Source organism: Tetrao urogallus (genome assembly GCF_951394365.1).
Source record: "Tetrao urogallus genome assembly, chromosome: 7".
Taxonomy (NCBI): Eukaryota; Metazoa; Chordata; class Aves; order Galliformes; family Phasianidae; genus Tetrao; species Tetrao urogallus.
The window spans coordinates 30091225-30103827 of record NC_136820.1 but is presented as its reverse complement, the minus strand read 5'-3'; the positions used below and the strand labels follow the sequence as shown (position 1 = coordinate 30103827).

At 39.2% G+C, this 12603-nt stretch overlaps 1 protein-coding gene across 1 annotated transcript; it reads left to right on the top strand.

Annotated features, from left to right (window-relative positions):
- Window positions 1–619: 619 nt before the first annotated feature.
- Window positions 620–12603, top strand: GTPBP10 (GTP binding protein 10; the record flags this gene model as incomplete). The annotated part of the gene is given in 11 exon segments (XM_079538134.1): window positions 620–880; window positions 1311–1504; window positions 1583–1674; window positions 2264–2408; window positions 4668–4741; window positions 6619–6637; window positions 6639–6711; window positions 9850–9957; window positions 10521–10598; window positions 11528–11651; window positions 12386–12603. Coding segments are annotated over 11 exon segments (1386 nt in total), but the record flags the coding sequence as incomplete, so codon positions are not given.

The window sequence follows — 12603 nt, the reverse complement described above, 5'->3', positions numbered from 1 at the left end:
GTGATGGTTCTAAAACTTTCCATTTCAACTTCAGTGGGTGAATAGTCATGTTTTCCTCAACAATTTTGCACTGCCGACGTAATAGGATACTTTTATCTTTCGCCTCAATGATTTTGCCTCACAAGAAGCACAGGAGTCGTAAGAGAACACTTCCATCTTCTACACCGAGAAGGTGCAAGGACATCTTCCTTGGATTCCACCTATATCACTTTAAATGTTGCTCACCATGGCATAATAAGCAATGGAGATTTTCCAAATTGAAGAAAAGCGGTTGAAAATCAGCCAAAGTTCTCTGTGACAAAGCTGATGGCGGAAAATGGGGAAGAAACAGGTGAGCACTTGACCATCCTAGATGTTAGTGAGCATGCCCAGAGGGACATTAGCATATATTAGCCAGTCCTTGAAAAAGAATGAATGTGTATGCAAAAGTACTGCATATATATGTCTTAACTGTTTGAATGCAGAACCTGAATCTGAGGGGGTGTGCTTGCTTGTCGTGTCACCGGGTGCTGCTGTGAGGAATAAAGCCATGCCGACTTCGAACACCACATTGCAGTTGGAGAGTTTTCTTTCCAGATTTCGGATGACGGTGGGACGCACCCTGGGCGTTGGGTGAACGTTCCGTTGGGCTGATAGCAGCGTACGTGGCACAACACACATTCGTAACCCGCTCTTCTCTTCACGTAACAGGTGGGAGCCGCAGGGAGGCACCCCCGAGGCGGGAAGGGCCGCGCATGCGTACCGCCGCCCCACCTCACCGCGCCGCCGCGGCGATGGCGGCTTCTGGGGGTTGAGCCGAACCTCTACTGCCGCACGCCGGGCCTGCGGGGAGGCGGTGGCCTGCAGCATGGTGCGGTGTGGAGGAGCGGCGCTGCGGAGGGTCAGTGCGGGGCGGCCCTAGCAGCTGCGCGGCCCTCCGTGTGGCTGCCGTGGCCGCTTTCCCCCCTGAGGCCTCGCCGTCCTGCACGCCTGGGGCTCCGGCCCTGCGAGGGCTTTGTGCCCGTGACCCGGCCTGAGCGCTGCCCATTGCTGAGAAGGACGTGGCGGCCGTTGCCCGCACCGCTCGGTGTCCGGGAGGGCTGCGCGGAGAGCTTGTGGGTGTGGTGTGGAGGGATGGGTTGGAGGTTGGACTGGGTCATTAAGAGAGCTGCTCAGCCTTAGGGATTCTGTGATTCTACTCTGTCTGCTTTCAGAACTTCATTGCCTGAGAAAAGAGCTACGTGAGGCATTTTATCCAGGCTTTATCTAGTGGCTCTCAAATGAAAGCTAAACAGAATGAAGTGCTGATGCAAAGCTTTGTGCCTTCTTAGTATGGAAACTTCATCGATGATTTGCGGCTGTATGTGAGAGGAGGAACAGGTGGAATGGGTTATCCCCGCCTGGGCGGGGAAGGAGGGAGAGGTGGCGATGTCTGGTTCGTTGCCCAGGAAAGATCGACCCTAAAGAGCATGAAGGCGAGGTACCCAAAGAAGCGATTTGTGGCTGGAACAGGAGCCAACAGCAGGTTCGTCTGGTTGTTAGCATCTGTCCTTCCCGCATAGCAAAGTGTTTAAGTTACTTAGCCTGGCTTAATGTCTCCCAGCCTTAAAGCACTGAAAGGTGAAAAAGGGAAGGACTGTGAAGTGCATGTGCCACCAGGGATTTCAGTTCTTGATGATGATGGGAAGAAGATTGGTAAGAACTTGTGCTTTCATTTAATATGTCCTAGTATATAATGTCATTTATCGATATTTCTCGAAATTTTTAGACTTCTAATGCTACACATATCCCAAAATATGTGGTGTTTGCTTTTTTTTGTTGTTGTTGTTATTGTTGTTGGCCAAACAGAAATTGACAAAAATTGCACTTAGAAAATGCTGGACAGGCAGAGGTCCCTTCCAGAAATTAGTAATAGTTAATTTCTACAGCTGTATGCAGCAGAACATTTGTTGCAACAATTCCCTGTGGCTGGAAGCCATAATGGTCTATTATTGGATTAATGATGTGTCCTTAAGCTCAGTGAAGCATCCCACTGACTTTACTGAATTATGACATAGCTTAGAAAAATAAAGATCCTTGCTGAGTGTCAGTATTTCAGGTTATCTAAAATGTTCATTATTTAAAAAAAAAAAAAAAAAGTAGTACTTACTGATAACCAGGAAGAGCATCAATAGAGATGCCTCTTTATAAAATAGCATGGAAGATTCTTTCTTCATTGAAATGGGAAATCGCACCTGAACCATTGCAGGAAGTTATGCTTTTTCACTAACTGATTTATTTTCAGGAGAACTTAATGGAGCAGGAGAGAGATTCCTGGCAGCTCGGGGAGGTCTCGGTGGCTCTTTGGCCACAAACTTCTTGCCTTGCAAAGGCCAGAGGCGAGTTGTTCATCTTGATTTGAAACTTATAGCTGATGTGGGCTTAGTTGGGTAAGTACTGCAGTTCTGTGTTGTGGTTTGAGAACTGACATCAAAAATTAAAGCACTAAATTTCTAAAGGGATCTGAAAGAAATTACAGAGGTGGAGCTTGAGTGTCGTCGTAACTTTGCCACTTCAATTACTTCAAGTTTGTGAAAATAAGCACTTAAAACCTATTAAAATTAATTCTAAAATTCAGAAAACATTGGTTATGCTTTGTTAATCGTGGTCATCAGTTTAACATGAATTCAGCAACTGCAGTGATTTTCAAAATACTGTTAGCGAAGGTTTGTAGTTTAAGTGGTAGGTATCAAACAAAGCCAAGAGCAGTATCCATATTGGTTCTTCCACTGTATGATACTGGCATAAGTGGATCCTTTCAGTAGGTAGTCTTAAAGAAAATGTCGAAGGCTACGTAGCCCACTCTCCCAATAAACTGGATGCAATGTGGGAAGGAAGAAATTACAAGCTAGAACAGTAGGGTTTGTATTTCTTTTGCGCTGGTGCTTTTCAATGTTGCTGCTTATTAACAACACAGGTAAACATTTATTTGGACAGAGCTTTTAACAAACTACAGTTGTGTAAGGATCGGTCTGCTTGGCATTATTTTTCCCTTTCAGTCCTTATTCATTAAAAAAAAAAAATCAGTAAACATTGTAAAGTAAAAGCAACTGGTTTTAAACTGAAGTACTTTAATTTGTATATTCCCTCACAGAATGGAGCCCTAAATACAGCTAGATTTTTTTTTTAATTTATTTATTAGAAATAGTTCAGTAGCCCTGATAATAACAGAAATATTAGTTACATCATTTTCAAGTAATCTCCAGTAATTATGTTATACAGAATATTTTGGTTTTAAAGTTGTGTAAAATATAGGAGTTCTGTGGTGCTTCTTTAACCTTACATTTTAGCCTATGTTTTATCTGACGGTTTCCCTTTAAAAATCATTACATAAATATCATTTAATTTGAGGAGATGATTATTTTCTTGTTGAGAGTATAAATGAATCTCTGATAATTTGTGATTGTACTTTGATCTTGTAGAGTTTGTTACTTGTACTTCAGTAGATTTGTAAGTGGTGTGCTATTAAATCAGGTCTGAAAGCATCTAGGCATTAGAAGGGGCCTCAAGTTTGGTGCAGGGTTGTGATGGATAGTGTAGGTTGCAATTTAAACTTCAAAGAGGATATTGTGCTTCAGTGGAAGCAAAATACATGCTTGAGGAGATGACCAGAGTAACTTTCCAGGCTGTCTTTAAGGCACTTCTCAATATCAGAGAGCATTAAAATTACCCTGAATAATTTTCTGTTCTAACAGAGTCTTTGTGTCTCTGATCTTTTTGAGGAAAGCCTTTACAAGCCTATCATAACTGCCCCTCCATAAAGCCCCTTAATTTAATATTAGTCTTATTTTTCGTATTAGTTGTACTTGCCAACAGGTTATGATTGCATGTCTTTATGTGGAGACTACAGAGTTTTTTGTATGGCACATTCTGAGGTACCCACGCCTTTGTGACTAATAATCATTTGCAAGCAGACTCCATTTCCTTCGATCCCTGTTGCAGTGAAGCACTGTGCTGAGTAACTGATCTTGGGTGGAATATAAGTCTTGTGTGGTCTCCTGTGTGGAGCAGGTTGCTATAAGAAAACTTATAGACTCTGACTACAACTTAACGTTTGACAAGGATCAAAACTGCTGTGTCCTTTACAGCTCAGACAATTCTTTAAAATGAGCAGGGCCACCCATAGCAGGTCATCACATCCAGGTGATTAAGGAGGAGGCCCCACAGCCTCTAGGCAGCCTGTGCCACTGCTGTGTCACCTGCAGAGCATGGAGGTGCTGCCTAGTGTTCAGTCTCCTCTGTTCCAGTTTGTGCCCACTGCCTCTTTCCTGACACTGAAAAGAGCTGTGTTCTCTCTCTTGGCACCTTACTCTCAGGTATCTATGCTGATGAGATCCTGGAGCTCTCTCTTTTCTTGGCTAAGCAGTGGTAATTTCAGGATCACTCATACGATTTTGTTACCTTTAAAAATCTATGCAGATGCCTCACATACTTCCTGCAGCCCTGGAATGCATCAACAAATTTATTTAAAAAAAAAAAGATTCAAATTTAGTTTTAAAAAAAGAAAGTAACTGTTTAAAAAAGGTGTTAAAAGGTCATGAATTAATCTATAGCATTGATTTTAACTAAGTAATACAGTATGTTGGGTAATAAAATATACAAGAATCACATGTGTTTATTCACTGTATAAATTCTGACTTTCCCTCTAGGTTTCCAAATGCAGGAAAATCATCATTGCTAAGCAAGATTTCTCAGGCCAAACCTGAGATTGCAAATTATGCATGTAAGTTCACACTCTTATTTTTAATGCTGTAGTATTCATGAGAAGAAGAAGGTTTATAATAAAGGTTTACAGGTTTATAATAAAGAATAGGAGATAACCATGTTGCTTGCTAAATATGTTGCACAGATTATGAATTATACCAAATACCTTTAGAAATAGCTTTCCATGTCAGTAACTAGTTCCTTTTACATCCTCAGTTGTTCACATGTACACATCCGTAGTGCTTGAAGCTATTAATGCGAGGTCAATTTATTTTAGTCTCATCCCTTTTTGTTTCCTTTGAGACCAGTACCCTCACTCTACTGAATATGCAGCATCGTGTTCTTTTGCATAAGCATCTTTGGAAATAGCTACCACCTGTTCTTGCAACAGAGTAAGACTTCAGTTTTGAGTATCTACTGAAAGATACACTATTATTATCCTTTCTAAGGATTAGCCATCTAAACATTCTTTAATTAAAAAGTAATTTGGTGTGCTGTGCTACTGCTGCCTGTATTTTGCCTAGATTATTTATCCAGAGTGAAAAGATGTTGTCCTCACCCACTGTCTCTTCAGATGCTGTGTGTTAAACAGATACGTGTTGAAATCTAGAGACATCCAGTAATCACATGGAGGCGTTCGTGCATGAGGAGAGGTCCATGTGATGGTTTTCTGTTTGACATTACTGAGGAAAGTAATTGGAGACTAGTCAAAGTTACTTAATTAAGCAGATGACTTGCAAAACAAACTGAATGAAAAATAGCACTTTGAAATAACTATAGTAGATTCACATATGAAGACTACAGATGTTTGCCCTCCTTCCCTTTCTTCCAGACTTTAGTTCTGGATATTCTGATAAAAAAACTTCAGGCCTTTGCATCATCATCAGTTCTGTAAGTAATTAAATGGAACAACAGAAAACCACCACGCTGATCCTTCTGGTCAGTCTGATCTCCATTACTCTGTCTCTCCATCTCCAAAAATTCTGTTTTAAAGTTACTCTTGAGTAAGCTACCGTTATACCTAGCATTAACAATAGCATGACTACAGAGCCTATGTTCTCCTGACAGTCAGTTAAAAGCTGCCAAAGGCACTGGGACATGCTGCGTGTCCTAAAATGATCTTCATGTTTCTGATAATTAAGAGTACAGAAATACTATAGGTGAAAACACAAGTGATACCCATGCAACATTGAAGACGTTAGCAGCCTTCTGAATGGAACCAAAAGCAGATGATTGGAGAGAAGTACATAATAAATGCTTTGGATACTTCCCCTTTGTGAGCTCACATTTGTGATGTAGGGACTTGCAATTTGTGCATGTTTAATAATTCTCAGTGAGTTGTCTGGTCTGCCCATCAGTGACTGTTTTGAGTAACTGTGTGCCTTTGGCAAGGGGTAATGAAGTTTTAACTGCATCTTTGAAGAACACCTCCCCCTTTTTTTATGCGTTCTGAGTTAGCTGCAACATATTTTGTAATGATGGCTCCAAATGTTTACAGAAGAGATGTGCAAGGATTTGAGTTCTGGTAATTTCTACTGACCTGCTCGTGTAGCTCCTGATTCTCTACAGTCTTTTTAAAGAAGAATTCTAACTCTCTCGTATTTCCTAATTTGACAGCCATTCCATGCTCTGAATAACCATTTTGAGTCTAACAATTTCTGGCTCCTCTATTCCCTCTTTGGGATGAGAGCATCAATACTGCATACAGTGCCAAGATCTGATGAACCACTGAGTTGCAGAGTTGTCCAATTTTATTTTTTTTCCTCTATATTCCTTTTCTATTTATTCTGCTTGCCTTTTCTGCTGCTGAACACTTGTATCATGTAAATCTAAAGTCAGAAAGTTGTGCAACTTTTGAGTATTTTTGAATGTTAACTTTTTTTTAGTAATTAAAAGTTTTGTGTCTTTCCCCTCCTCTTCTTCCCTCTTGTCATAGTTACAACGATACAGCCTGAGCTAGGAAAGATCATGTATGAAGATTTTAAACAGGTTGGTATGAAGGTTTGTTCTGGTTGTTTAAGTTGTGTGTAATGGTTATTTATGTTCCTTAACAGCATTTCAGAAAGAAATGGAAACTTAACTTGTAGAGTTTTCTGGATGTATGTATATACATAAGACAATTACATGGGTTAAAGGGAGGTTGTGGAGAAAATCTTAAACAAACAAACAAACAAAAAAAAAAAACAGTAATAAGGTGGCTCTATAGTCAACTGCAGTGCATGCTGAATTGGTCTGAAGTCACTTTAATAAATGGCTTCTCATTTTCCTCTGCCTTTTTTCTGTGATTCTAATCCTGCATTATAATCTTAGAGTTGTGAGTTTGTGTTTGGGAGTGAGATTGCTGTGTCCTAGCTTACTCCTGTTAAGTTTAGGAGCTGATCAAATGTTTCAAAAAATTACATGCTATTTTATTCACAAAAGGCACATTTTGACTGTGTGAGATGACTCAGGGATGAATGAGTTATTCTCAGAATTAATTTTAATAGGAGCTAATTTATCCAGCAGCTGCAGATCCGTAGTAGTGAATGAAGTGGAATACAGTTACTATAACTTCTTGTTCTGCCTTTCTGGATTAACTTCTTTTCTCTAAATAAAAAGCAAAATTGAAATGAAGTGAGAGTGACTGCATGAACAGCCAGAATAGTGTGATCCTTAAGGGGTAGCTAGGTCCACTTTCCCTTGTGGTAGCTGCAGACTGCCTCGCTTTTTGTGATCCCAATTTTACCTAGCATCTTCAGGTAATTCTGGGGTGCTCTGAATGCTTTCTGAGGATTCAAACATTGGAGAGGAATACCAATGCAAAATAAGGTTCTTACTAGCACATTTTTTTGGTACAGAGTTGGACCATGTAGGGCTAAGTAAACATTTTTGTTCCTCAAGCTTAAATCTTTGATGTAGTTTTGTTTCTAAGTGTATGTATGACGCAGGAGGTACTGAGATCAGCACTTCAAAGATAAAAGACAAATGCATAAAAGGTCTTCACATGAGTTAATTGGAAAAGCTTACCCTTCAGATGTGAAAAGGCAAACTCCTCTTTCCCCCTTCAGAAGCAATAATCATAGGGGATTTGGTAGCTGATACTTGAAATTTTCATTTACCAGCCTTCAGCATTATTGTATGCTAAGGGAAGGAGATCTAATTTGCCAGGCTTTTAAAAACATGCAGGTTTTCAGTCAATTTGTATTCAAGTTGAGACAAACCCATCAGTCTATGCAACATATGAAATGCAGCTTTCTGGGAAGGTTTTGTTACCTCCTTTGAAGTGGGCTGTTCTCTACTACTCCTAGATTTAAACAGCTAAAGGAAACTTTTTGTTTATTCATTTTATCTGCTTGTTATGGGTAACATCCTAGAAAACTGTGTTGCAAATAATAAGCTGGTTTATATTGTAGCCTTTGAAAAACTACCTGCTATGAACTCAGGAACTCTTGCTTTTACTGGAGTGTTATGTTCCAGCAGGAGAGCTACTCGTACTGACATTCTTTTCTGCAGCTGGTTTATCATTTCCAATGACCTTTACATCTTGGCTTATTCTGCATTTTGTGGCTTTTAAACATCAGTGCTGGGTGCTATATAAAAGCTGTATGTACAACATACCTCTTTTCTAAAATCAAGGGAACTAGTGACTCTGATTGCACTGAGCATCTGTGAGTGGGAGGAAGTAATTTGGCTCGCAGTATTGCAACTGCTGAAAACAAAACAGCGGGAGCAACTAAGAGCAGTGTGTGAGGTGGCTGTCCTGTATCGTTCAGGGGAGGCTAGTTCACTGTATCTTCTTATTTTCCTAGAAGAGAACATCGAGGTTTCTAAAGAAATATGTAGCAATGCCTGTTTTATTTTAGTACATTACAAAAAAAAGTAAAGGCCACCTGAGTTATGTACTACTTGCAAAAGAACCTTGATACACAGCAGTGCAATAGAGAGTATGAGCTTGGAGTTCAGCTCATAGCACCAGGTCATGAAAGCTGTCAGAACCTTTCATGTGTTGTACCAGAATATCTGAACCAAGTGCTGTTTTGAAAGAATCTGAGTTTTGTTGAGCTCTATAAAAATATTCTTTGGAATACAACTCAAGTCATGAAACCAAACGTCAGGAAGTGGGTGGTTTTATTCCAATCCAGTAGTTATTCTCTCCCTATTTCTACTTCCAAGTCAGCAGTTCACCCACCTGTATCTCACATCCCTGTAGATGGAAAATTCTGAAGCAAGGCTTTTGAAGTGCTTGGGAAATGGGTAACGGTTAAAAAGTTAGTGGGACTGGTAAGGGAGAGCACAACTCATAGCAGAAAGTGGGTTGCATGCTGAAATTTTGTTGTGTGCTGGCTTTGAACCCTGTTTAACTGAATCCAGCTGCTGTCCAAATGGCTGTCAGATAAGTGTGAGCCATAACTTCTGCCCTCTTCTGTCTTGGCTTCCTGTGGGTTAATGGGTAGCAGTGGGGATTTTTAATATTCTGCTCATTATTAGTCTGTCTTAGCTCTCCTTTACAGCTGTACATAGCACTCCCAAGCAGCAGAGACCTGTTCATTTTGGCAGTTCTTGCTGGGCTCTGGTTGGCAGCTGGTATACTAATAAAAATCTCATTTCAGCTGAAGAGCAGAAGATAAATACTTGCAGCTTCTCATGTTCAGGGGAGCAGTGCTAAGTGAGTTTGTATTTGACATTACAATGTTTCTGTAGCCACGAGGAGCAGACTTCATTTTCTTTTCTGGTGACAGTTTGAATTCTGTATGTACTCGATAGCCCAATTTTCCCAGTTCCTAGAATGTGTTTTACTCTTAGGTAAATGTTGCAGAGACATTTTTATGCCTCTGCTTTTTAGACAGTTATAAATAAACGGAGGGGGAACATGAGGAGCAGGATGACTGTGGAATAGTAGCATTGTTTAAGTCTGCTTCTGATGATGGGTTTTTGATGTATGGAGAAAAACCAATGTGTTATGCCAGAGAACTGATCCCCCACACAATTCCAAGGAGTATGTATCTGTAAAAGGAGCCTTTCACAGTAGATATTCTTTGTGGTTTTTGTCTGGATTATTTTGTTTATGTAAAGTTGTAGTAGACATGAATAGTTTAAAATCACTTGTGCATATTGGAAATCTTTTATTTGAAACTTTTGTTTTCCTAGATTTTAGTAGCTGATCTCCCAGGACTGATTGAAGGTGCACATAAGAACAAGGGGAGGGGGCACAAATTTCTCAAACATGTGGAAAGAACCAAACACCTCCTCTTAGTTGTAAGTTGAATAAAATACACAGCATATTGAAATCAAAGACAGGACAGTAAATACAATGCATCTTAATTACAGTATAGTTGGAATTTCAGAAATCATTTGTAACTTGGATACTTTATAATAAATATAGCTGTTATTTTGTTATTAGAATAGGGAGCATAAACAACTGTCTGATGCTAAATTAAATCCTTAAGCAGAATTTATCATTAAAACCTGACAATTAATTTAGAGCTGTGAAGTGTTCCAGTAATAATTAAGGCTAGTGGGTAATTTCTTTTTTTTTTTTTTTTTTTTTTTTTTTAAATCCCCTCCCCCCAGTCTTCCCATAAGGAAGGGTTTGAAAATCAGGGCTTTGAGAACCATCCTCCCAGACCCAACTAGTTTGTGCTTCCAGTGCCTGTGATTTTACTTTGGAGTGTAGTTTCCCTCTGTTATTTGCCCAGGAATGAGGATGTGTTCACAGAGGTTGTACCACAGAGTAGCTATTGGAGAGAGCCTTGATATTGTAGCATAATTTCATAACGCTAAGCTGTTGTGTTTTGTTTTGTTTCTTGTAACTTTTTCAGGTTGATGTCGCTGGGTTTCAGCTCTCCAATAAGACTCAATTCAGAACAGCCTTTGAAACTGTATTGCTTCTAACTAAGGTAACTTCTTATCATCCTGTCAGTTGTAGTTGTGCGTTGAGCCAAGAAAGCATTAGTTTTAATGAAGAAATTTCAAAATTCATGTGTTTTCTAGGCTTATAATACAAGGATCAATTAAGAAGCTTAGCGTTCTCATAAGTGATAAAGTCTTTAACTGTCTGATGAAAGTGCTTTACTTTGAGCTTAACAGCTCCGTCATTGATCTGTCATGATATTTGTCATGGTCGAGTGAAGGTGAAAAGATGCAGCTTTTTCAGTTCTCCAATGCATTAGCCTTCTGGAAGTAGGAATATGTGAGTGTAGTTAAATCTCTGCCTTAACACCCTTACTGTATAGCCTAATAGAGATGAAACAACAGGCCTCAGCTTTGCAGGCGTTCATTCTTTCTGTTTTTTATCATTGCTTCTGATTGAAATGATGCAGCTTATATTGTGTAAGTTTAGCAGTTTTCTCAGTTGTTCTACAGCTTTAGATGATGGGTCTTTGGAATTCCAGCTTGTTGCTTTGTTTACTTTTAGCTATGTCATGCTTCTTTTATGTTTTTTTCTGGTATAAATCACTATCTATGCCTAAAATCCTTAGAATCAGAAACCTGTCCCAAGAATTTCCTTATGTTTCATAGACATGATTTTTTTTATGAACAGAAAAATAAAAAGAAAGCCGTCATTCCTTTATAGGGAGTGTTTCAGAATCATCCAGCCTGTTTACCTGCATTATCTGTGTAGTACAAAAGATCACTGAAAGTTTGGACATTTCCTTCTATCAGGCTCTTTTAATACATCTGCTTTTGAGTCCCTGAGTAACCCTTACAGCTGCCTAGACATTGAATCTGTTTAGACAACTAAGTAAATGAGAGAATATGTGTAAAATTGAAGCAGCACTTTTTAAGCTACTAATACTTATTCAGGCAAATGTATTTGTTTTTTAAGGAATTGGAGCTGTACAATGAAGAACTTCTGACAAAGCCTGCACTGCTTGCCATTAATAAAATGGATTTGCCTTGTGCAAAAGATAACCTGAATGAACTTATGAAACAATTACAGAATCCTGGAGGTAAATTAACTTTCAACAGTTATCTTTCACTGATCTAATAAGATTGGAGTAACACTGCATTGGCAAGTTGTTGTTTGAAATTTAATGGAAATTGGCTATTAAACTTGTTGTTTCACAGAATCACAGATTGTATATGTTTTAAAACAAATTTCTGTACATAGATGATCTCTGTTTCTGTGTACCTTTATTGCTGGCTTTGCTGTTAAAATAGAGATCCTGAAAGACTTTGCCCAGCTATGGGAGAGTTAATTTCCAGTTTAGGTATCATGAGTACCAAATGGTGACCTTTCAGGATCCCCTTAGAGACACTGATAGATGTACCGTTTATTACATGGCTTTGACCAAGGCACGTGAAGATTCTGGGCAGCTCTGTGTAGGCTTTTGACCATTTTGCTGTTACATTGCAGTGAATTCCTTTCTATTTCCTGAAGGATGGTTTTAAGCTTTCCTGATTCTTACACACATCTTGCATATTCTACAGCTTGGGATTTCTTTGTACGCATCTTTGTACGATGGCCCATGTGAGGGTTGGTATGTGATAATGCAAGGGCTCTGTTAGTGCTTGTCTTGTGAGACAGCTTTTTTTAAGATGAATTAAGCAAACAGTACTCTTACACTAGTTTCAGTTATGTTTTTCTATTGTAACTGATGAAAGTCTTATTTTCTAAATGCAATGGGCTTTGTAGTGATTCAGTGTATCAGCTTTTACTAACTCTTGAACTGTTATGTTTCAGACTTCTTACACTTACTAGAGGAAGAAGCGATTCCTGAGAACACAATTGATTTCAGAGATATAATTCCTATATCTACATATACTGGAGAAGGAATTGAGGAACTAAAAGCATGTGTAAGAAGATCACTAGATGAGGAAGCAGAGCAGGAGAATGAAGAATATCGGAAAAAGAAACTATCACTTTTACACAGTTCAGGAGAACAAATGAATAAAGGCTAG